General features: G+C 38.7%; 1 protein-coding gene across 2 annotated transcripts; it reads right to left on the reverse strand.

The window, feature by feature from the left end:
• Positions 1–6,664: 6,664 nt before the first annotated feature.
• LOC307004155 (uncharacterized protein) lies at positions 6,665–21,523 on the reverse strand. Of its 2 annotated transcripts, none has more exons than XM_079623139.1 (3): positions 21,468–21,523; positions 11,686–12,447; positions 6,665–9,077 (listed from the first exon to the last, which is right to left on the reverse strand). In XM_079623139.1, the coding sequence occupies exons 2-3, from the start codon at positions 12,377–12,379 to the stop codon at positions 7,447–7,449; spliced, it is 2,325 nt and encodes a 774-aa protein (XP_079479265.1). In that variant the 5' UTR covers positions 12,380–12,447; positions 21,468–21,523; the 3' UTR covers positions 6,665–7,446. The 2 variants fall into 2 exon arrangements, with proteins under 2 accessions (XP_079479265.1, XP_079479264.1); XM_079623138.1 differs by lacking the exon at positions 21,468–21,523 and adding an exon at positions 18,879–19,041.
• Positions 21,524–22,763: the final 1,240 nt, after the last annotated feature.

A 22,763-nucleotide genomic window follows, 5' to 3' on the forward strand; every position in this document is an offset into this window, starting at 1 on the left:
ATGGTCTCATTTGAAAGCTGACACCTGGCACTTTATTGGAAATGTAGAATGAATTATTGTCATAATGAAAAAAAAATTATGAATAGCTTCAAAGTTGTGTAAGTTATTAGAAATTTATTTTTATGAAACATCTTCATGAAAATTAAATTGAAGTTGGCCCGTCAGCACTCTAGAAATGCACTCCAGCTAAAGACACATGTCTGACCATGTTATATTTAAAATTTGAAGGTGATAAGTCTAAAACTCTGTATTTTGTTAAATGTTTTTCAAGATCATCTCAAATGACTTTATTTTGAATTGACTCTAAAATGCAAACTTGTGTTTATTGTCATCTATTAGCATCTATTCAGTCTATTGTCTCTATTGTTTTGTGGTGCAAACGAGCCCCATTCAGTATCACTCTCTCCTGCTCACATTTACATCTTTCCAGCCGGCTTATGGCCATAAATATTATTTTCCTTTGTCTCCATTATAATCGCTAACGACTGGCTAATCACGGTGTTTCACCCCCTAATTTCTTTCATAATCTTCACTTCACATTTGAAACTGTATCAAATGCCTTTCTCAAATAAAGAAATATTTCAGTAAGCATTCCGATTTAGAAAAAAAATCATAAAAAATAACAGCTAGATGGCAGGTGCAACTAGAGAGCTAGCCAGCATGTTAGCTTAGCACACCATCAATACACGACAATTTATGAGATTAAAACCCTGTTTTATGCTCCAAACTTACTTTATAGCGCAAGTCGAGTGTTTTAAATAATCTTCTATGAGCTTATTTGGCTTCAGAAAAGAAAATCAGACAGAAAATAAATGAGTTTATAGTATTCTGCATGTTTGTAAAGTCTATATCGATTAGCATTGCATTATACATATAATCTATTATTATAAAAATACCTGACATGGCTCGAAGAACACAGGTAAATCAAATATCATTGCAATCATGTTTATTGTCTTCAAAACATCTTTATCTGCATGTTATAGCGATCTCTGAAAGCTAACGTTAGCTGTGTTTATGTCAGTGACGTCCTGGAAGGTCACATGTTATTGTTCTTCTTCGTGAGCTCCCATATTTGGAAAAAACTGTGCATAGAGCGCCCTCATTCTGCTGTATGGATTGAAAACACAGTACATCAGAGTATCCAGCGATCTTTATGTATACATCGACGCATTTGGATATAAATTCAATAAATATTATTCCTGTCTATAGAAATATGATGTAAACCTATGATAATATATCAATATTTCTCCAAATCTGCACATTTTTGAGCCAAAAGCCCTGAGGAACGTTGTTTTGTCACGCGTTCTCAAGACAACAGCACCGGAGTTTTTTTCTGAATGGAGCAGCTGACGCTCATAATTCATATTAAAGGTATCGACTCATTTTTTCATTACATAAATCCTGACACAAATTAAGACATAACTGTCACTATAAGTTTCTCAGAATACAATAGTGGTCAAATACTGAAACGTGAGACTTATATATTTTTAATGATGTATAGTTTGTCAAGGTAATAACATTAAATCTGATAGTAACTTTGAACTATTAAAAAAAAAAAACGCTTCAGAGCGTCCTCGCTCTGGTGAAGGCTAACAGGTTAACTTTGGTCAGTTTGCACATCAAAGGGTGCATAAAAATACAATAAAAGAGCTAACTGAACAGAATCTGAGGTAGCCCCTACTTTTTCCACTTACAAAAGAAAAAGAAAAACAACTCTTGCCTAGGCCTACCTAGGCTACATATCTGACCTATCTGATCACAAAGTGCATAAAACAAAATAGTGCACAGTAGTAGATAAGCAATAACATTAAGTTTTCCTTTGAAACAAAATAAACATCTTGACCCAGGAACATCTCAAAGTGCATAAAATGAAAAGTGCACAGTATTCACAACTAGGCTATAACTAACACATGAATACAAGCTGGACAATTGCACATATTGCACATACTGAGGGAACATTTTAAATCACCACATTTGTGATTAGGCATGCCTTTGTTACACATCCAACATTATATTGATGTAGGCTACAGTTACCCAGCTGATTTAGTGGGAGAAGTGACATTTTTTGTTTTTAACGAGAGCAGTGACTTTTGGCTCGTAAGTTGTCAATGCGATCCTAAGGCATTGGTGGAGAGTACGGTCAGTCAGGGAGCAACGAGAGTTACTTTTTATGGAGTTCATGTGTGAAAAACTTGACTCACATGTGTATGTTGATCCAAACATACTGAGCATGACGATCGCTACTTTCTTAATGTTAGGGAACTGATGTACGTTGACATCAGTCCAAAACATTGTAGGACCGTTAGTGCAAAGCTCCTGTGCCATGGTTACAGATGACTGCATGTCAACAAGTTTAAATGTGAATTTCCCCTTGTCAATGGAAGGAACCACTTGCTTTGCTCTGGCGGATAAGTCCCCTTCTATTGCAACAGTGAACGGGTCTCTGACAAAAACGGCCACCTCTGTGGGCAGAACAAGTCCATCCAATCGACCAGCAAAGTTAATTTTCAACCTCGCAATAAAATCTGTCATCACATCCGTGATTTGTGCGGGGGATGAGATGCATTTGCGGAGTGTCGGAAAATGCAGCATTCGGCCTGTGCTCAAATCAGTTGCGAAAAGGTCCAGTTTAACTGAGAATGCGCGCATCTGTTCCACAAGGTTGATGACAGTTTTGTCTCTGCCTTGTAGTGCCAAATTGAGATCATTCAGGTGTTTGAATATGTCACTCAGAAAGCAGGCATCGGCCATGAAGTTGTCGTCCAGTATGCGACTCAAGTGCGTTTCTGACTTTTTTTGCTTGCTGCTGCGGAGGAAAGTTATGATCTCCTCTCGGAGACCACAGAAACGCTCCAGTGCTTTGCCTTTGGACAGCCACCTCACATCATTATGCAAAAGCAGACATTTCTGACAGCAGCATGCGGAACAAGCGGTGTTGGAGGCTTGATATGGAGCGAATAAAATTAATTGTAGCCATCACGTTGTCCATTGTCGTTTTCAGCGCCCCGCTCAGTTTTGCGCACAACACCGCCTGATGCACAATGCAGTGTAAGATCAACTGAGGTGCAACAGCGGACCAACGTGCTGCCAAACCATTCACTTTCCCTGTCATGGATGGAGCCCCATCTGTCACAAGCATGCACACACGTGTCATATCCAGACCATTGTCTTTAAAAAAAGCGGAAATTTTCCCAAAGACTATATCGCCCGTTGTGTGTCCTTCTAACGGCAGTAGGCCGAGTAGCTCCTCTCTGAAGCATTTGCTGTCAAAAAAAACTGACATATATGCACAACTGAGCAGTATCAGTTTTGTCTGTGGACTCATCTACTGCTATAGACATAGTATCAGCTTTCCTCAGGTCTCCTAACAGCGTTTCATACACATCTGCAGCAAGAATTTCAACCCTATGAATGTTGGAAGTATCTGACAGGGGTACGTTTTTTATAGCAGATGCCACGCTCGTTTTAATTTTATCGTAATTTAGCACCTCATCCACGACGGCCAGCATACAGTCCTTCACGGTTTCAGAGTCGGTGAATGACCTTTTCTTTTTTGCCAATATCCAGGAAACATGAAGGGATGCTGCGGTAGCTCTCTCTTGGGCTGTGAATGACCGCACCATGGTAGTACTGCTCTGGTTGTAAGATGCAATCAAACTCTGCACTTTTGCTGCCCTCTCTTGAGATCCCTCGGGAAAATTGGTGCGGAAAGTCCTGTGTTTCTCAACGTGGTGCCTCCGCACATTGTAATCTTTAAGTACTGCAACGCACTTATTACAAAGTAAACACATCGGTTTGGCGTTTGGATGTGGCGGTAAAATAAACAAGTATTTGTTAGTCCAGGCAGGGTTAAACTGACGGTTTTCATTGGCAATTTTATGTTTCAGTGTTGAGAAAGACATATTGATAGAAATCTAGGCTACTACCTGCACGCTCTGCATTGTTTGCGTGTTGCTAGGCTACGTGGTCTGTACTACTGAATGAATTTACGTAGGGATGTGCGTTTTTGGCGGGTCTACGGGCTAGGCCATTTGGAGGTTGCTTCCGGGCCGCCAATTGAATAGCCCTGCTCTACAGCATGACTTCAATTCTGTACAGCAGTGGCTATTAGCTAATAAACTTCTTAATAAATCAAAGTCCTACTCTTTATTGTTTCATAGAAAAGCCTTGGATATAGGTGAAAACAACCTTAATCTTTGTTATCTCGACTCCTCTCCTTTAGAGTCAACTGAGACCTTTAAATATCTTGGTGTTTTGCTGGAAACTGATTTATCTTTTAAAACTCATGTACAAGCAATGACAAACAAAATCAACTCTCGTTTAAAATACTTTATCAATCTGTTAATTGTTTTAATTTTTTGGTCCTGCCTATTTTGGACTATGCGGATATTATTTATCATAATTCCATTGATGTGGTTTACAACAGTATTAGCCGTTTTGTTCTTCGCTGTCCCTTTAGGACACACCGCTGTGTGTTGTACAGACAGTTGTCCTGGTTGGCCCCTTCTGCCAGGAGACAGTCTCACTGGTTACAGTTTATTTAAAAAAGTTTTTACTTTAATTATCCAGTTTATCTCAAGCAACATAGCCTGGGAAAACCCAGACCACTCTCAGTTGTATCTGAGTTAGGGTCTGGCAAAGCTCCGTAGACAATTCATTTCCACAGGGGCGTCACCAACGGACGTCGGATAGATCTAAAACCAATCAGAGCGATGAATGACATGACGTATGCAGAGCGACGGAGAAACATCTCGAGACTCTCAGCAATTCTCTGTTTGTGTTAACGAAAATGACAATTTTAAATCGCTTGAAATCGCAGACGCGATAGCTGATTCGAACGAGTGATGTTGTGATGTTCCACTGCGGCATCCATCTTTGTAATGTACAAAATCTGCGTCACCGTCTCTGCTCTGTCGTCATCGTGTAAAGCCCGCCCCAACGTTTCTGATTGGTGCGATTTCGACGGATTGGAAATGGGTTTCAATGGGCTCTTTGCCAGACCCACTTGCAGAGCAAACCTAAATTTGCCGGAAGTGGTCTGGGTTTTCCCAGGCTACAAGCAACACCTAGTGCTTTATAATTCGCTTTACAGCCTGCGACACAATGATCAGATCTTTTTTGTTGTTCCTAGAGTTAAAAGACAGGTAGGAAAATATGCATTTTGTTTTAAGGCTCCATATGATTGGAATAATCTTCCATTTTCTATCCGTTTTTTAACTTCACTTACAGCGTTTCGAAGGGATATCGGGGAACATCTTCGGAACATTTGTCTTTGTTTCTAGTTTTGCTTGTTTGACCTTGGACTTTATTGGTCATGTGTTTACTATTTTTCATTTTTATGTCCTCATTTTTTATTTTTTATTATTATTATCACCATCAATGTTCTTGTTTGTGTTCCTCTTAGTCCTTGACCATGTGCAATGCAAGTCATGTGGTTGTTTTTCTGTCATGTCACTTGTGGGGTTCGTGCTGGGTGGGGTGGGGTTGAGCATTGTGAGCTGGTGTGTGTGTGTTGTTGTGTTTTGTCGTGCTGTCTTTGATTGTGATATTTGCTCTGCTGTTTTGGTTCTTTTTTTGCTTTGATGTACTGGAGGACCCTCTTGAAAACGAGATGTTTCATCTCAATATGTTAATCCTCGCTATAAAGATATGTTAATAAATAAATATATACATTTATAACATTCTTATGTTAACAACATAAACGTTGCAAGATAGAATAATAAATACTAATAATGTGTGTGATAGTCTTACCTTCCATAATATAGAGGCTGCGTGGCCACAGGACCTTCCCAAACCAGCAAATGCACGAACATCCAGTAGTCTCCACTGATCCCTATTTACTAACTAGCACCCACGCAGAGAGGTTCGGACTACTCGACTGACTGGGGTGCACATTTGCTTTTAAAAAGACGAAATCACCCTCACTGTGTGAGAGTACACGACCCACTTTCCCACTATGTAAATATTGATAGGCCTCAGTACTTTTTCAGTATAATTTTTCATTGCTTCTCCATCAACTCCTTCTGACAGGGCGAAGTAGTTAAATATGTCCCCATTGGTTACCTCTGGCCACTTCTTCATATCGTCTACCCACGTTAACAATGACGATGGGTGGGACAATATGAGACCATCTGATCTTCGTACGAAGTTTTCTCCGTGCTCCCAATTTAAAACATTTACGGTATTAACGTTATTTGTCATTCTGCTAAAGTTTTTGCAAGCTATTAACAATCTTCTAACTACTGAACTAGCTACCGGATGTGCCGTGTTAGTTTAGCGGAAGTCAGATGACAAAATGCGGAAGCGCGGAATGTTAAAAGTGGGCGGGGCGGAATAAGATGAATAGTAATAGAAAAAATAATTATAATAAAAACATTTTTTTACTGAAATTGTTGTCTTGGTAAATCTGTTGTGTTGCTCCCACCAAACTAAAGGAACTGGCAAGTAAAAGATAAGGTTATTTTATTTAATAGAGTCCCAGCTCTCCAATTGGGTGGCGTAGTCGAGCTACATTGCTTGTATCTACATCCATGCACCACTTTTATTATGCAATAAGAAGCTACTTTTTTATGTCTTTATCTTAATACATGGTTTTATTTAAAAAAGGAAGCTTTACACACAACCTTATCAGAGCTAATGATAATGACCTGTATTGTTATACATTTATGTAGTCTTGAATTGGGTGTGTAGAGTGGTTTTACATTTAAAAGGGTTGTAAATCTAGTTCAAGTAAATTTTAGCACGCCATAGTCAACTTTTATCAGGTAATTTCACAACAACAAAAAAGTGGCTAGTAAAAATGCTGTGTGGTTAGTAACTTTGGAAAACCAAAAAAAGTTAATGTCAAGCCCTTATTACAATCAATTATAACAAGGTTACAATCAATTGACCTGTTCGCCCAGCAAACCTTCTGTATTAATTGTCTATCAATTCTCAGAAAGGTTATTTTCAAGGCCACTGAAAAATAACATTCTTACTGTGTACAGTACTTCTACAGCATGAAGCAAGATCAGGAATTGTTTTGACTTTGATTTGCAAACAGTATATCAGAATCAAATACTCACATGTATTGTGTTTAAGTTTTATTAACTAAATCACGAACACATAACTAGTCTAAACAAAGACATACACACAATTCACTCATACACACATGGGTAAAATGGAAAGTGAAAAGAAACCGTAAAAGAAACAGGGGAATGAAGCTATGGAAAGAGTTAATTTATCCATCTTCAAGAACCTTCAGTTTTCTAATTCACCTTGTTAAAAGGGGTGCAGTGTGAAAGTAGCCTTGATTTCAAACAGAAATAAATGTTCTACTGCCGTACTCTTTAAAAAAGAACAAAAACAGGGTCTTACATTTACATGAATTTTCTTATGTATTTGTGAGTATGACGTTTGTATTGATCACAATTGAATTGTCTTTCTCCAGAGTGAATGTGCAGATAATTATTGAAATTGCTCCTTTTTCTTAACCTTGTCACACTGAGGAAGCGGCATTTTCTTTCCAGAATGAGTTTGTAAATGATGTTTCAGGCTTATGTGATAAGGGAAACTCATGTCACACTGAAGACACTTGTAAGGCTTCTCTCCAGTGTGAACTCTCATGTGAATATTAAGGTTTCCTTTAATTGTGAAACTCTTTTTACACTGAAGACACTTGTAAGGCTTCTCTCCAGTGTGAACTCTCATGTGCAGCTTAAGGTTTCCTTTAACCGTGAAGCTCCTTCCACATTGAGGGCAGGCGAAAGGCTTCTCTCCAGTGTGAATTCTCATGTGATACTCGAGGTGTGCTCTGTATGTGAAACTCTTTCCACAGTCATGGCACATGAAAGGCTTCTCTCCGATATGAATTTTTACATGATTCTTAAGGTGATTCCTGTCTGTGAAACTCTTTTCACACTGAAGACACTTGTAAGGCTTCTCTCCAGTATGAACTCTCATGTGAATATTAAGGTCTCCTTTAATCGTGAAGCTCTTTCCACACTGAGTACAAGTGAATGGCTTCTCTCCAGTGTGAATTCTCATGTGATCTTCCAGGTTTGCTCTGTTTGTGAAACTCTGTCCACATTGATGACACATATAAGGCTTCTCTCCGATGTGAATTTTTACATGATTCTCAAGGTGATTTCTGTCTGTGAAACTCCTTTCGCACTGATGACATATAAAACATTTCTCTCCAGAGTGAATCTTCATATGATGATTAAGGTGTGCTTTACGTCTGAAACTCTTTCCACACTGATCACAAACAAACGGCTTCTCTCCAGTGTGAATTGTCATGTGAGTCTTAAAACTTTCCTTTAGTGTGAAGTTCTTCCCACACTGTTTGCAGGTGTAAGGCTTCTCTCCAGTGTGTACTTTCATGTGGGTATTAAGGTCTCTTTTCTGTTTAAAACTATGTCCACACTGAGAGCATATGAAAGGCTTCTCTCCAGTGTGAATTCGCATGTGAGTTTTAAGAGTTCCTTGTAGTGAGAAAGTCTTCCCACACAGAGTGCAGGTGTAAGGCTTCTCTCCAGAGTGATTTCTCATGTGGGCATTAAGGTCTCTTTTATGTTTAAAACTATTTCCACACTGAGAGCATATAAATGGCTTCTCTCCAGTGTGAATTCGCATGTGAGTTTTAAGATTTCCTTGTAGTGAGAAGCTCTTCCCACACAGTTTGCAGGTAAAAGGCTTCTCTCTAGTGTGAATTCTCATGTGGACTGTAAGGGATTTTTTCTGTGTAAAACTCTTTCCACACTGAGAGCATGTGAATGGCTTCTCTCTAGTGTGAACTATCTTGTGAGTCTTAAGATTTCCTTTTAGTAAGAAACTCTTCCCACACAGTTTGCAGGTGAAAGGCTTCTCTCCAGTATGGATTTTCAAGTGGATTTTAAGGCTGTCTTTTCGATTGAAATTCTTTCCACACTGTTGGCAGCTCAAAAGCCTCTCTTCAGTGTGAACTCTCATCTGGAGATTTCTAGTTTCTGTTTTATGAGTCTGTGAGTTACTAAAAGTATCGTCACTAGTCATGAAATCATGACATTTCTCTTCCATTTCATTCAGTTCTTGACTCTCCTCTTTCAGAGCCATCAGGTCTAGGGTAAAAAGAAACAAAAACAAGTTAACACTAGTTTAATGGCACAATGCAACAGACTTAAAAACATTTAGACATCTAAACCATTCAATCCAACAACACATATTCTAGATCCTATGCCCACTAAACAACGGAGTAAAGTTGTAATCTGTAATGTCAGAACCTCTTGTTAATACTGTTAATTCTTAACTTTCTTTTGGACACATCCCAGGTACTACCCCCCTCATAAATACCCACAGTAGAACACTGCACTGCACACATTTGCTTTTCCCAAATCACAGAAGTGACCTCGACGTCCAGGTTAGCGGTAACATAAGCCATCAGGCAAGTGTTATTTAAATAAACTCCTGATGTACTTACAAACTTTCCAATGCCTCGTTTTATGAGTACAGAACCTATTTGTACTACTGTAGAAGTTTGGTACTATTCTGGACATTATTAGTGGGGTAATTTACGAGATACAAATTTGGATTCGTTAGTGCCTGCACTAAGCCATTCTGCTGATCTCTAAATAAGCTCTAACTTTCATAATGTTCGACCAAGGAAAAAAAAGCTTCTGGGGTGTTTGGCTCGAGGTCATGGTGCAAAGGACTCTAGGTTGATTTTACTCCGAACCATCCCTTTAAGGGGCGATCATACTATAATAAGATCCTCTTCCTACGTCAGAAGGGGAGCGAAATATGTTCGGCTTACTTTTTGACATGCTTGCAGAGAAAGGCTTACAAAACTCTTTACCCTCCATTCCCCTCATAATCTGGTTGTCCTCGGTCTACCCTGGCTACAGAAACACAACTCTCTGATTTCGGTAAAAAATCACTGCAAGCAAATCACTCCTCAGAAGTAGCAGTTCTTCGCTTCTGAGAATATAGTTCCCAGTATGTATACGGTTAGAAGATGGCTGTGTCTCATGTGACCTTGTTATTTGTACACGCTGTGACTAAACAAATCACAACATGTAAATAGGAAAATAGTAGGTACCAATACAATTCAGGATACAGTATAAGAATCTGATATAAGCACTCCACGGAATGGCGCCAGCATACTTGGCTGAGCTTATTAAGCCCTACAGTTTAGGCGTAAGACTAAGATCAGCAAACAAGTTTCTTCTAACTATTCCCCGTGCGCGTCTTAAAATGAAAGGTGATCGTGCTTTCTCTGTCGCTGGTCCTAGATTGTGGAATAATCTGCCATTGGATGTTAGATCCTCCTCGAATCGAAATGTTTTTAAGAATCGCTTAAAATCTTATCTGTACTCTCTGGCTTTTTAGTACATTAGTACTAGGGCTGTAACGATACAGCAAACCCACGATTCGGTTCGTATCCCGATTTCTGACCCACGATTCGATACAAACCGCGATTCTTGCGAGGAGGAAGGATTTTAAAAGCCAAATAAATAAATAGCTAAAGCTATAACTCTGTTTTCTTGTAACAAAATACTTTTGAAAAACAAACAGAACTATACTCCATTGTGGAGATGATTCGAGCATGTTAAAAATTATTCTGAGGTAACCGAGGCTTACTGTCTGTGCTGTAAACCACAAATAATATATTGCCTATTCCGCATGACCCGCATCTCAAGCGTAGGAATACGCTTGCCACAGAGTGAACGCGCCTATATAGAGAAATGCACACTACGAATTAGCCTAAGCCGCCATTTCTTTATGTTTTGAATTAACGTTAAATCAAGTAAAAGTATTTCAAGCTTTCTAAGTTTCGATTCGTTTATGAGGTGAGCTCCAGTTCACGCGCGCGCCGGTGCCACACACACACACACACACACACACATACAAGCAAACACCGCGCGCTTTGCTCACTTGCTCTGGTGTTTGCTTGTGTGTGTGTGTGTGTGTGTGTGTGTGTGTGTGTGTGTGCTCGCGCGCGCGCGTGTGTGCGTGTGGGGGAGAGCGCGATTTTTGAATAATGATACCCAGCGATCTTCGAATATTATTTTTGCTTGAAATTCCCATACCTAATATGTAAAAGACCCCGTCACAGCCATAGGATCTATTCTGGACGAGAAAGATAAGTCTGGGAAGGGGTGTGTCGATCGCGATCTGCCTTCTCATACCGCGACACAGGATCGTGGATCTGAGTGTCGCGATTTCGGTTTAATATCGTAAATCGTTACAGCCCTAATTAGTACATGTATGTTTTATGTTTTGTCTTTTTGTTCTGTTGGTTTTTACTGCAATGTACAGCACTTTGGAACTACGGTGTAAGGTGCTATATAAATAAATAAACGAACGAACGAAAATGTTGGCGTTATTTTGTCACTTATTGGGAGCAGTATGCTAGCTGGAGCCATTTACCTCCAGTCTTTGTGCTAAGCTAGGCTAGCGGTGGGTGTGTCAGACAGTTACGGCACACACGGAGATGAAAAGGGCATGTATGGACTTATCTAACTCTGGGGGATACGGGGGATAAGCTAAAGTCCGAAAAAGTCGGCATGTCCCTTTAAGGAGAAAACAAATCATGCGGAAGTGTTTTGTTTTGGCCATTTCTTTGTTTTTCGAATTTAATTTGTGACACGAGTTGCATTTAATAAATTCAATAGAGAGAACACAGATGACACAGAATGACTGAAGGAAGACTTCGAGAATGAAACTAACCTGTTTGTTCCTCAGTATCTTCATGTTTGACTCTGAATGTTTCTTCAATCTTCACATCTTCACTCTCCTCTTTAATAAACAGCATCTTTGTTTGTTCCTCAGTATCTTCATGTTTGACACTGAATGTTTCTTCAACTCTCACGTTTTCACTCTCCTCTTTAATAAACAGCATCTTTGTTTGTTCCTCAGTATCTTCATGTTTGACACTGAATGTTTCTTCAACTCTCACGTTTTCACTCTCCTCTTTAATAAACAGCATCTTTGTTTGTTCCTCAGTATCTTCATGTTTGACACTGACTGTTTCTTCAATCTTCACGTCTTCACTCTCCTCTTTAATAAACGGCATCTTTGTTTGTGTCTCAGTATCTTCATGTTTGACTCTGAATGCTTCTTCAACTCTCACGTTTTCACTCTCCTCTTTAATAAACGCCATCTTTGTTTGTGTCTCAGTATCTTCATGTTTGACTCTGAATGCTTCTTCAACTCTCACGTTTTCACTCTCCTCTTTAATAAACGCCATCTTTGTTTGTGTCTCAGTATCTTCATGTTTGACTCTGAATGCTTCTTCAACTCTCACGTTTTCACTCTCCTCTTTAATAAACGCCATCTTTGTTTGTGTCTCAGTATCTTCATGTTTGACTCTGAATGCTTCTTCAATCCTCACGTCTTCACTCTCCTCTTTAATAAACGCCATCTTTATAATAGTGTCACGTGGATCTCAGTCGCTTCACCAGGAGTTTTTCTGTGTGTTTGGACACTGTCCTGTTTGAGAGGAGAGTAATTAACAGAAAGAAAAACAGGTCCAGACTAACACATTTCTACACTGACCAGTGAAATGCGACCATGACATATTAACACATGGGAACGTGATATGTAAGATGTAAACGATATATTCTTCTCATGGCCACGGGTTAAATGTGTAAACAACCTGTGTGACCTTAGCAACCTGGAATTATCATAAATGGATAGACCTATAGTAATATTTATTTTTAATTACGGATGACAAAATAAGGGCGGAATTAAGAAATTATTATATTAATCTATATTATAGCCTATTGTATTGCGTACGATGTTGACTATAGCTATGTTTCCATCTACACTTTTTTTATCTGAATTAAGTGATATCGAATGAAAAATGCCTTATGGAAACAGTAAAATTCGTTTGAATTTCATGAATATCGACTCAAATAAAAATGCGTTCGGTCTAGGGCTGTCAATCGATTAAAAAATGTAATCGCGATTAATCGCACATTTTTTATTTGTTCTAAATATACCTTAAATTAACACTTTTCAAGTTTGTAATACTCTAATCATTATGGGCATGGATAAATATGGATGCTTTATGTAAATGTATGTTTATTATTGAAACCATAGTCAACACAGAGCATCAAAGAACTTGTTCATGTCTATTCGACACATGAAGAAAGAATAAAGAAATACCAGGTTCCCATTACTTCTCTTTCTTTGCACTGAGCAATTTACTAAACCAAACATCTTAGCTTTTTGCATGACAGGGCAGCTCTTCTGAAAATGCTAAATGTACATTTTATTATTTATTATTATATTAGTTTGTCTCTCTGTGTGCCCATTTTGATGAAGCTAAATTCTCAATAAAACTGTTTTCATTGGTATTTTACTGTTTCTGTTGTCAAACAACGGAATGAAAATGAAATAGTGACTGAAACGCGACCCATACAGGGGCGGAGGGGCGGCTAATTGGGCTTAAGCCCCGAATGTTTTAGGTTTTTTAAAATAACTTCAACTTTGTTTCATTTCACAAAAGCTCAATACACAGGTTTCTTGTATACAAACAATACCGGATGCGCGCGCATCCAAGAGGCAAGACCGCTATATGTTATGCCGAGTTCTGTAAAAGAACATTGTAATTAACGTAGATTTCGCATTGTTTGTAAATTCTTGTTGACTCAATAATAAACTGCAATTTCAGAGTTGAATCTGTTTGCTTGTTTCATTTGCATATTAATATAACATTATGTAAAAAGTTAGTTAGTTGACTAGTATGAAATTGTCCAACTAAGTTTGCGAATCATAAAAACATTAGTATAAAATCATAAAAACACAACAGCTCCGCGTCATCTCTGCTTCTGCTAGATATAGCCGTAAAGACTGTTGCTTTCTGCCTCTTAGATGCGCACGCATCTACGTGATGACGTTGCACAGAAACCCGTGTATTACCGTGCGTGGTGGCGGACGGTAATGCATCGTGCTGCTCGCGCATCACTCAGCTTGTTTGCCAACTGCCAATAAAAGCTAACGAATATAAAGAATATAAATCTTCTTCTTCGTCGTTGTCATCAGGGGCTGGCGGGCTGTTGTATGTTTTCAACGGCGTCGTAGTGAGCTTACTGGCTAACCGGCTGAAGTTATATGGACATAACAAAAAATTTTATATGGACTAAACCTCACCGGCCGGAGAGAGATTCAGAAGCAGCGTCGGACGAACCGCGGACAAGTGTATGCTGCGTTCACACCAAACGCGAATAGAGCGTCTGGCCCGAGTGATTTCAATGTGAAGACGCGTCTGGAGGTCCTGCGGCGCGGATGAGGCATTTAGCGCGGCGCGGTAGACACGAATTCGCATCATTTGCGCGTAAATAGTGCATTTAGCTGAAATGGGAAAAAAAATCTCTGCCTAAAAATCCTGATAATTGAGCTGTCTGATGAAATCAAATACACATAAGATAAAGACAATATCTGTGCTGTGATTTCGGCTATATTTGCATCGTGTAAAATTAGAGAAGCAACATAATGTGTTTAACTGAATTAAAGCGCTGCTCCTCTCAACAGAGAGAGAGAGAGAGAGAGAGAGAGAGAGAGAGAGAGAGAGAGAGAGAGAGAGAGAGGTGCGAGCGTGTGCTGGGAGAGACCCGGCGATTCTCAGAAACTAAATAAGGTTTGGGCGCTTTTTTGAAGAGAAAAAAAATCGCTAAAGTTGTCTGCAATGTCGCTAAGTTGGCAACACTGTGTATCTCCATTTCTCCAACTAGGGGTTGGGCCACGGGTCAAACAGAAAATAAGCGCTGTGTTAATCGAACGTTAATAAAATTAGTGCCGTTAATATGATTTTGCGTTAACGCTTAATTAACGCGTTAACTTTGACAGCTCTAGTTCGGTCTCATCGGATTTTATCTTGATCGATATACAGCTTATGCGATAAACGCTGATGGAAACGTTATTTGCAGAATAAATAATGAATTGCATTTTGTCTAGCAAATCTTTGTTCGCAAATGTTGGCTTGAATGTTGTGCGATTCAGTGCGAAAATGTCTCAAATCAATTCGATATACCAATTTGATCGCAAAACAGCAGTGACGTCATTACGCAAAGGTTTTTATTCGCTTTAAAGCCGTTGGATGGAAACACACTTTAGCCAGCTTTATTCGCATCAGTTTTTTTACCGAACTTCAGATAATTCGATTGACAAGTGGATGGAAACTTGGCTTATGACAGCATTAGAATGAAGTTGGTTATTATCAATCAATGATTAGAGAATGTGGAAGAATATAAATTATTATAGGCCTACATGAAATCACTTATCCATCCCATCTCACAGCCTTTTAAATCCATTCATGATTGTGTCTTTATTTATAATTATTATTAGCTATTTGAGCCTACAGAAATAAAGTCATATAATCAACGCTGTATTGCCATGACAGTATTGACAAAACATAGGCTATATGGTTGTGTAAGTAGTAGGGCTGCAACAACGAATCGATAAAATAATAGTTGGCAACGTTCATTATCGATTTGTTGTGTCGCGCGACGCGGAGATGTTTGAGTATATAAAAAAAATTTAGTTGAGCACGGAGCAGAGCTATGAGGCGCCGGACTGGACAAAAGCGAAGCGAGTGCGTCTGTGCGCGAGAGAGGCCGAGTGCGTCCGAGAGTACGTGTTTGCGCGCGAGCGACAGTGCGTGCAGAGAGATCAAGTGTGTCTGCGCGCCTATTTTAACGATCTGAAACGCAAGTATCAAAACTCTGTGGGCGGATTTCTGTTGCTATTATACCGGCGGGATAAACGACTCTTGCGCCCGACGCAAATCTAAAATGTGTTGGTCTGAAGTCGCTTCATTACTCATAGGTGTGGTTTGGGCGTAACGTGAAATTAACCAATCAGAGCGTCCTCTCACATTCCCTTTAAGAGCCGGCGTGCTTGTTCCACGGCGGATTGCTATTATAACGGCGGATTGCTATTTGTTGCAATTTGCAACAGTTTGCATTGATAAACAATTTGCATTTATCAATTTGCAACAATAATATGTTCATACTCCTAAGGCGTGTTCAGACCTTTATTTTGAAATAGTGATGAACATGAAAAAATCATGAAAGAATGGTAGAAACCTCAGTTTGTTTTCATGCCAAGAGTTCAAAAGATAGCATCCATTCAATTATTTTAGAAAAAAAGGTCTTAAAATGTTTTCAATATAAAAGTAAAACAATAATAGATTCAGCATTAGTGATGTGGCAGCGAGCTATTATGCACATACGTGATCTTCTGTGTTTCTTAGAGGTTGAATTCATTTCAAAATCTGCCAAACTTCCAACACTACTTCTCAATAGGATGTGTACTTCATAAATTGTATGAAAATTGTAAAAATAATGGTTCAGACTCAAACCACATATGGAGATTGAGGTGCCCTTATATGGGCAGTAATGTCCACTAGTGGAGAAGTGTGGTACTGCGCCCAAACTAAATCTCACTGAAAGCTTATTTTTTGAGATATCAACCTAACATTTGAAACACAACTTGTTCAGATTTTTGGCTTTGATTTTTTTTGCAGTTTTAGAGTCCACCAGGTTTTGAAAATATATATTTGATATAAAATATGATATGTTAAAATTAAATTTTTAACGTTGTACATTTTCATAAACTCAAACTTATGTTTTTCTGTTTAACTTTCTTAAAGGTAGGGTAGGTAGGATTTATATAAAAACTTTTTACCAAATTTGATTAAACTTTCTATATATATCAATGCATAATTAAAATGTAAGTACTCTGATAAAAAGAGTATAAAAATCGAGTGACTCTAGACCGTTTAATCTTCATTAAACACAGCTCATTATTTCCATTCGGGACGAATCACAGGATTGGCTTGCGCGACTGTCACTCTCCGTCGCTATGACTACCGCCGTTATTACTGGCTCTGCCCACGTGCGCGCAGTCGCGCACCCGTTTTTAGGTGGGAGTGAATGGAATTAATGAGCTGTGTTTATTGAAGATTAAAGGGTTAGTTCACCCAAAAATGAAAATAATGTCATTAATGACTCACCCTCATGTCGTTCTAAGCCCGTAAGACCTCCGTTCATCTTCGGGACACAGTTTCAGATATTTTAGATTTAGTCCGAGAGCTTTCTGTCCCCCCATTGAAACTGTATATACAGTATACTGTCCATGTCCATAAAGGTAATAAAAACATCATCAAAGTAGTCCATGTGACATCAGTGGGTTAGTTAGAAGTTTTTGAAGCATCGAAAATACTTTTTGGTCCAAAAATAACACAAAATAAGACTTTATTCAGCATTGTATTCTCTCCCGGGTCTGTTGTCAATCCTTCACAGTTACGCTGATGGCGTAAGGCGCTGATGACGTGTTATCTGGTGCGCCCGAGCTTCGTTTATAGACTGAGGGAAACGCACGCTGTAAAAGTGTCTCATCCACGACATGCACATTTACGCACCATTAAAAAAATGATATCCACGCAAACAATGTAGAATAGCTTGAATATAGCGTGCGTCTCCCTCAGACTGTAAACGAAGCTCGGGCGCACCAGATAACACGTCATCAGCGTCTTCCGTCAGCAGCGTCACTGCGGAGTCCTGAACGCAGATTCACAACAGACCCGGGAGAGAATAAAATGCGGAATAAAGTCTTATTTTGTGTTATTTCAATGGACGGACAGAAAGCTCTCGGACTAAATCTAAAATATCTTATTAGGGCTGTAACGATTAATCGCGATTAATCAAAATTCAAAATAAAAGTTTGTGTTTACATAATATATGTGTGTGTATTGTGTATAATTATTTTGTATATATAAATACACACACATGCATGTATATATTTAATAAAAATGTGTTATTTATATATAAAATAGTTCTATTTATATATAATATAAATCATATAAAAATATATATGCAGTATATAAATGCAAATATTTCTCAAATATATACATGCATGTGTATGTATTTATATATACAAAATAATTATACACAATACACACACATATATTATGTAAACACAAACTTTTATTTTGAATTTTAAATTAATCGTTACAGCCCTATAAACTGTGTTCCGAAGATGAACGGAGGTCTTACGGGCTTAGAACGACATGAGGGTGAGTCATTAATGAACTAACCCTTTAAATACACTAGAGTCACTCGGTTTTTTATACTCTCTATTTCAGAGTACTTGCATTTTAATTATGCATTGGTATATAAAGACAGTTTAAACAAATTTGAATAAAAGTTTTTTTTAGACAATTCTGACCTACCCTACCTTTAATTTATTTCACTTCTACAAAAATCTGCCGAATGTCTTCTTAAAAACAAGACCAATCTTACATCTATATTCCAAAGTATTCTTGAATTACAACCATTTAAGTTCGAAATGCGCATTTTTTTATGTCTATTAAAAAAAGGGGGATGCGCTTAAAGGGTTAGTTCGCCCATTTAAGACACGAGGTTGTATGCAATGCTTACCTGCACTATAATGCATACACACTGTCCCACTCTGTGGTCGCCTTCCTGGTCAGAGTTCTGGCCGCTGGAAGTTTTTCAAGAAAGTAGTCCTGGTTAGTTTCCGGGGCCAGAAAACTGTGCGTTTTTACGTGAAAAAATTATTTGCGTTTCAAAGCTTGATTAATTTACATCACAAAAAACACAGCAGACAAAATTCATACCTCAGTTTTAATCGGCACTATTTTCTTTCCATTTCTATCAATCCGCGCTGCTGTCGACGTCAACAGTGCGCACGCTCTGATCAGCTGTTGATAGCGCGACTCGCTGACAACATGTCTGACTACGAAACTTCTGATGATGAAACCAATTTTAGCACAATGTCAGACGGAACAGACTATATTAGACTTCTTTTCACGTGATTTCCACTGGAGTCTAAACATCAGCTTGTTTACCGTACAGTTTAGACATGGGATCATAAAGTTAGTAAATAGAGCTTACCCGTGCTACTGGTACAGCAAAACTCTTTAAAATTAGTTTTTTTCTATTCCTCCTTGGTTGGGGATGTAATCGTCTTCGCTGAAGCGAGCACTGCACACACGAAAATCCTTGATTCTGGATATTAGCTCCCGCAGAGTAACCGATGGCAACCAGCCAAAACTGTCTCATAGCTAGGGATGGGAATTGATAAGGATTTAACGATTCCGATTCCATTATCGATATTGCTTATCGATCCGATTCCTTATCGATTCTCATTGGGTGAGGGAATACAAATTTGTTTGTTTGTTTGTATTAACTCGCTTTAATATCTGATCAGAAAACACAGGACAGAGCACATACACAAATTATGTGTAGCAACCTCAGAACAAATCTAAAAGGATAGGTGAGCTACTTCTCAAAGTGAGTGTGTGTGTGTGAGTGAGCATATGTGCGTCTGTGTGTGAGTGAGTGAGCGCTAGTGAGTGAGTGAGTGTGTATGTGCGTGCGCGTGTGTGTGAGTGAGCATGTGTGCGTTTGTGTGAGTGAGTGAGCGCGAGAGAGTGTGTGAGTGAGCAAGAGTGTGTGCGTGAGCGCTTGTGAGTGAGTGTGTATGTGCGCGCGCGTGTGTGTGAGTGAGCATGTGTGCGTTTGTGTGAGTGAGTGAGCGCGATAGAGTGTGTGTGTGCGCTAGTGAGTGAGCAAGAGTGTGTGCGTGAGCGCTTGTGAGTGAGTGTGTATGTGCGCGCGCGTGTGTGTGTGAGTGAGCATGTGTGCGTTTGTGTGAGTGAGTGAGTGAGTGAGTGAGTGAGAGAGAGTGTGTGTGTATGCACGCGCGAGAGAGTGTTTGTGTGTGCGCGCGCGCATGAGAGTGAGTGAGTGCGTATGTGTGCGAGTGAATGTGTGCGAGTGAATGTGTGTGAGACAGCACGCGATGGCTGGTCGGAAAGCAACATGGCGTCCCGTTAAATGCCTCATATACTTCTGCGTCGAACTTCTGCCTCTGCCATGTTTTCCGCGTTCTGAATCAAAACAACGCAGCGCGTGTGTGACGTCATGACACATTTGCAACGAGCGGAACCGATACGCGGAATCGATACGTAGGCATGCTAACGGTTCCAAGGAATCGATTCACTGGGCACCGGTTGGTTCCCATCCCTACTCATAGCTATATCCGAAACAGGAAAACGATGGAATCTGAACGGTGATCCCGGCACATTCTTGTGGTCACAACCTGGGAATTTACAAGTTCGCACCATTGTTCATTTTCTACTTTGTACGTCGTTGTCATTCGATTGTGTAAGCACTATGGAACGCTCTGTTGACGTCGACAGCAGCGCGGATTGATAGAAATGGAAAGAAAATAGTGCCGATTAAAACTGAGGTATGAATTTTGTCTGCCGTGTTTTTTGTGATGTAAATTAATCAAAGTTTGAAACGCAAATAATTTTTTCACGTAAAAACGCACAGATTTGTGGCCCGGAAACTAACCAGGACTACTTTCTTGGAAAACTTCCAGCGGCCAGAACTCTGACCAGGGAGGCGACCACAGAGTGGGTCAGTGTGTATGCACTATAGTGCTGGTAAAGATAGCATACAACCTCATGTCTCAAATGGGCGAACTAACCCTTTAAGGGGTTAAAGTGCAAGTCAGTGATTCTGATAGTGGCCCTGTCCCAAATGGCACACTCCGGACTCGTGGACTTCCTCAGAGTCCACACTTTGGTGCCGTCATGTAGTGCAGACCTATAGGGCCCTTGCCGCGAGTCCACGAGGGCGCACATTTTTGGGATAGACTCGATCGTCACGCCAGAAATAGGAAAACGGTCCGGTTGTTGTTTAAATATTATATTTCTACATTTACATATGACTCTTATTGGAACTTAATTTGAGTGCTGTCACGGTCACGAGGGGAGAAAACAGACGCTCATGTGTCGTCACTATTGGTGTAGTCTACAGAAACAGTGTCATAAACTCACAACTTTACTGGCATGGTCAGGCACTTACAGTATTGACAAATATACTTTAATTAAGTAACAATAATATACAGAAAGTTAGGTAGGGATACAAGGAATTAAGAGGAAAACAAAGTATACATACAATGAATAAATGTAACCAATAATTACAATATAGCTACAAATATTATATTATAATAAAAAATTAACGACCAGCGAATGGATTTAAAAGACATTTGGGTTGGATAGATAATGTTTTATAAGGCATATTCTTTTAACATGTATTGATAAACTTATCCACGACATATCATCACGATAGTGAGCACATAAAAACTAATGAAGCGAACATGTCCGGAATGCACCTCCAGATCTAGCAGATTTTGCTCATCTCAAACGAGCCTATTAGTTGCCAGAGAGCAAACCGCGTGTTTATGAAGAACTCATTCACAATATAGGGAGCGAAATGAGACGCAGCTTTTGTTATTCGCGTGTAGCTGCGCTTTAGTCACAAAACATTACTGTTATTACGGATAAGCATTACTGTTATTAGATGCATTACGATGTTAATTTAAAAAATAATTCATTTCACAGTTCTCTATATTATTGTCTGAACGGGTTGTCTTGATTCAAACACTTTAAATGATTAAAAAACACAAACCTCTCTTCAGCAGAATCAGATGCAGGAGCGCGGCGCAGCCTTATGACGTCACATTCCCCACACCAAAATAAAAGTCCCATTCACACGAAACAGAAATTCACATACAGAAAACACATTAAAACCACGATAAGATAAAGGATTGATTCAAACGACAAATCGCAGATTCCCAATCAATGCCAATGAGATTAAGCCGCTGGCTTATATCTAAATATAATTATACCAACCATAAGTACTATTTAATTTATTAAATAAAACTGAATCCTTATGATGATGAATATATCCATCTCAGTTTCTCCACAGAATATAGGGGCAATAGACTATATAAAATACATTTTTGTCTTTGTTTTGTTAAAGTGCATTATATTAAAATGGCTGTGACTGTAAATAAGTACACACTCATGGTGGGTTTAACATGATGTGTAGATGGAAAACTTAAATTCAAATAGTTAAAATAATTTCTTCTAAATTACTATACAATCTGATTTATATTTCATTATCTCTAATAAAATTGGCGGTATGGAATTTGTGCTAAAATGTGACTAAACATCTCTTAAGCTTTCAGATTCACAAACTCGTTTACTGGAAATTGATTTGCAAACATAATTTTACTCATCATAAAAACACAATAATATGGAATAACAGATAAATCTGTCTTCTATAAAGAACTGGTCTGTCTTTGATCTTATTGATTTCAGCAATAATGCTATTTTATATGAGCAATTTTGTTTATAATAAAAATGAATAGAATTCACTGATTAAAGTCATACCTATTCCGTTTCTATTGGCAATAATATGATAGCATATTCAGTTGTTACTCATTTTAGTTGTGATTAGGCCTAAAGATATTGAAAAAACAGATCATCTTCTCTTTTCATGTCTAATTGTAAATATATTTGTCAAGGAGGTTTTTGAGTGGATTAAATGTATTAATGTGCTTTTGTTAGAAAATAATCATGTATTATTTGCAAATATTGAGGAGAATACAAATAGTGATCATAAACTACATATTAATTCTTGCAGAATTTTTGCATAAAGCCAAATTTATCAAGACCCAACCTCTTATAGGCCTCGTTTACACTGTCAGGGAAATGTGGCCCAATTTAGAGATTTATCTGAAATAAAAAGTAGGCTATTACTATCTTTCAAATGTAGTGTAAATTTTACAAAAGCTTTCAATTTCAGATAAATGAATTATTATTTTGAACTATGGTTTGTGTGTTAATGTGACTTTTTTTATAACCTTAAAATTCATTTTATAATTAAATTGTACATAAATAGGTTAAACAAAACAAATCT

Source organism: Phoxinus phoxinus (assembly GCF_949152265.1).
Source record: "Phoxinus phoxinus genome assembly, chromosome: 9".
Lineage (NCBI taxonomy): Eukaryota > Metazoa > Chordata > Actinopteri > Cypriniformes > Leuciscidae > Phoxinus > Phoxinus phoxinus.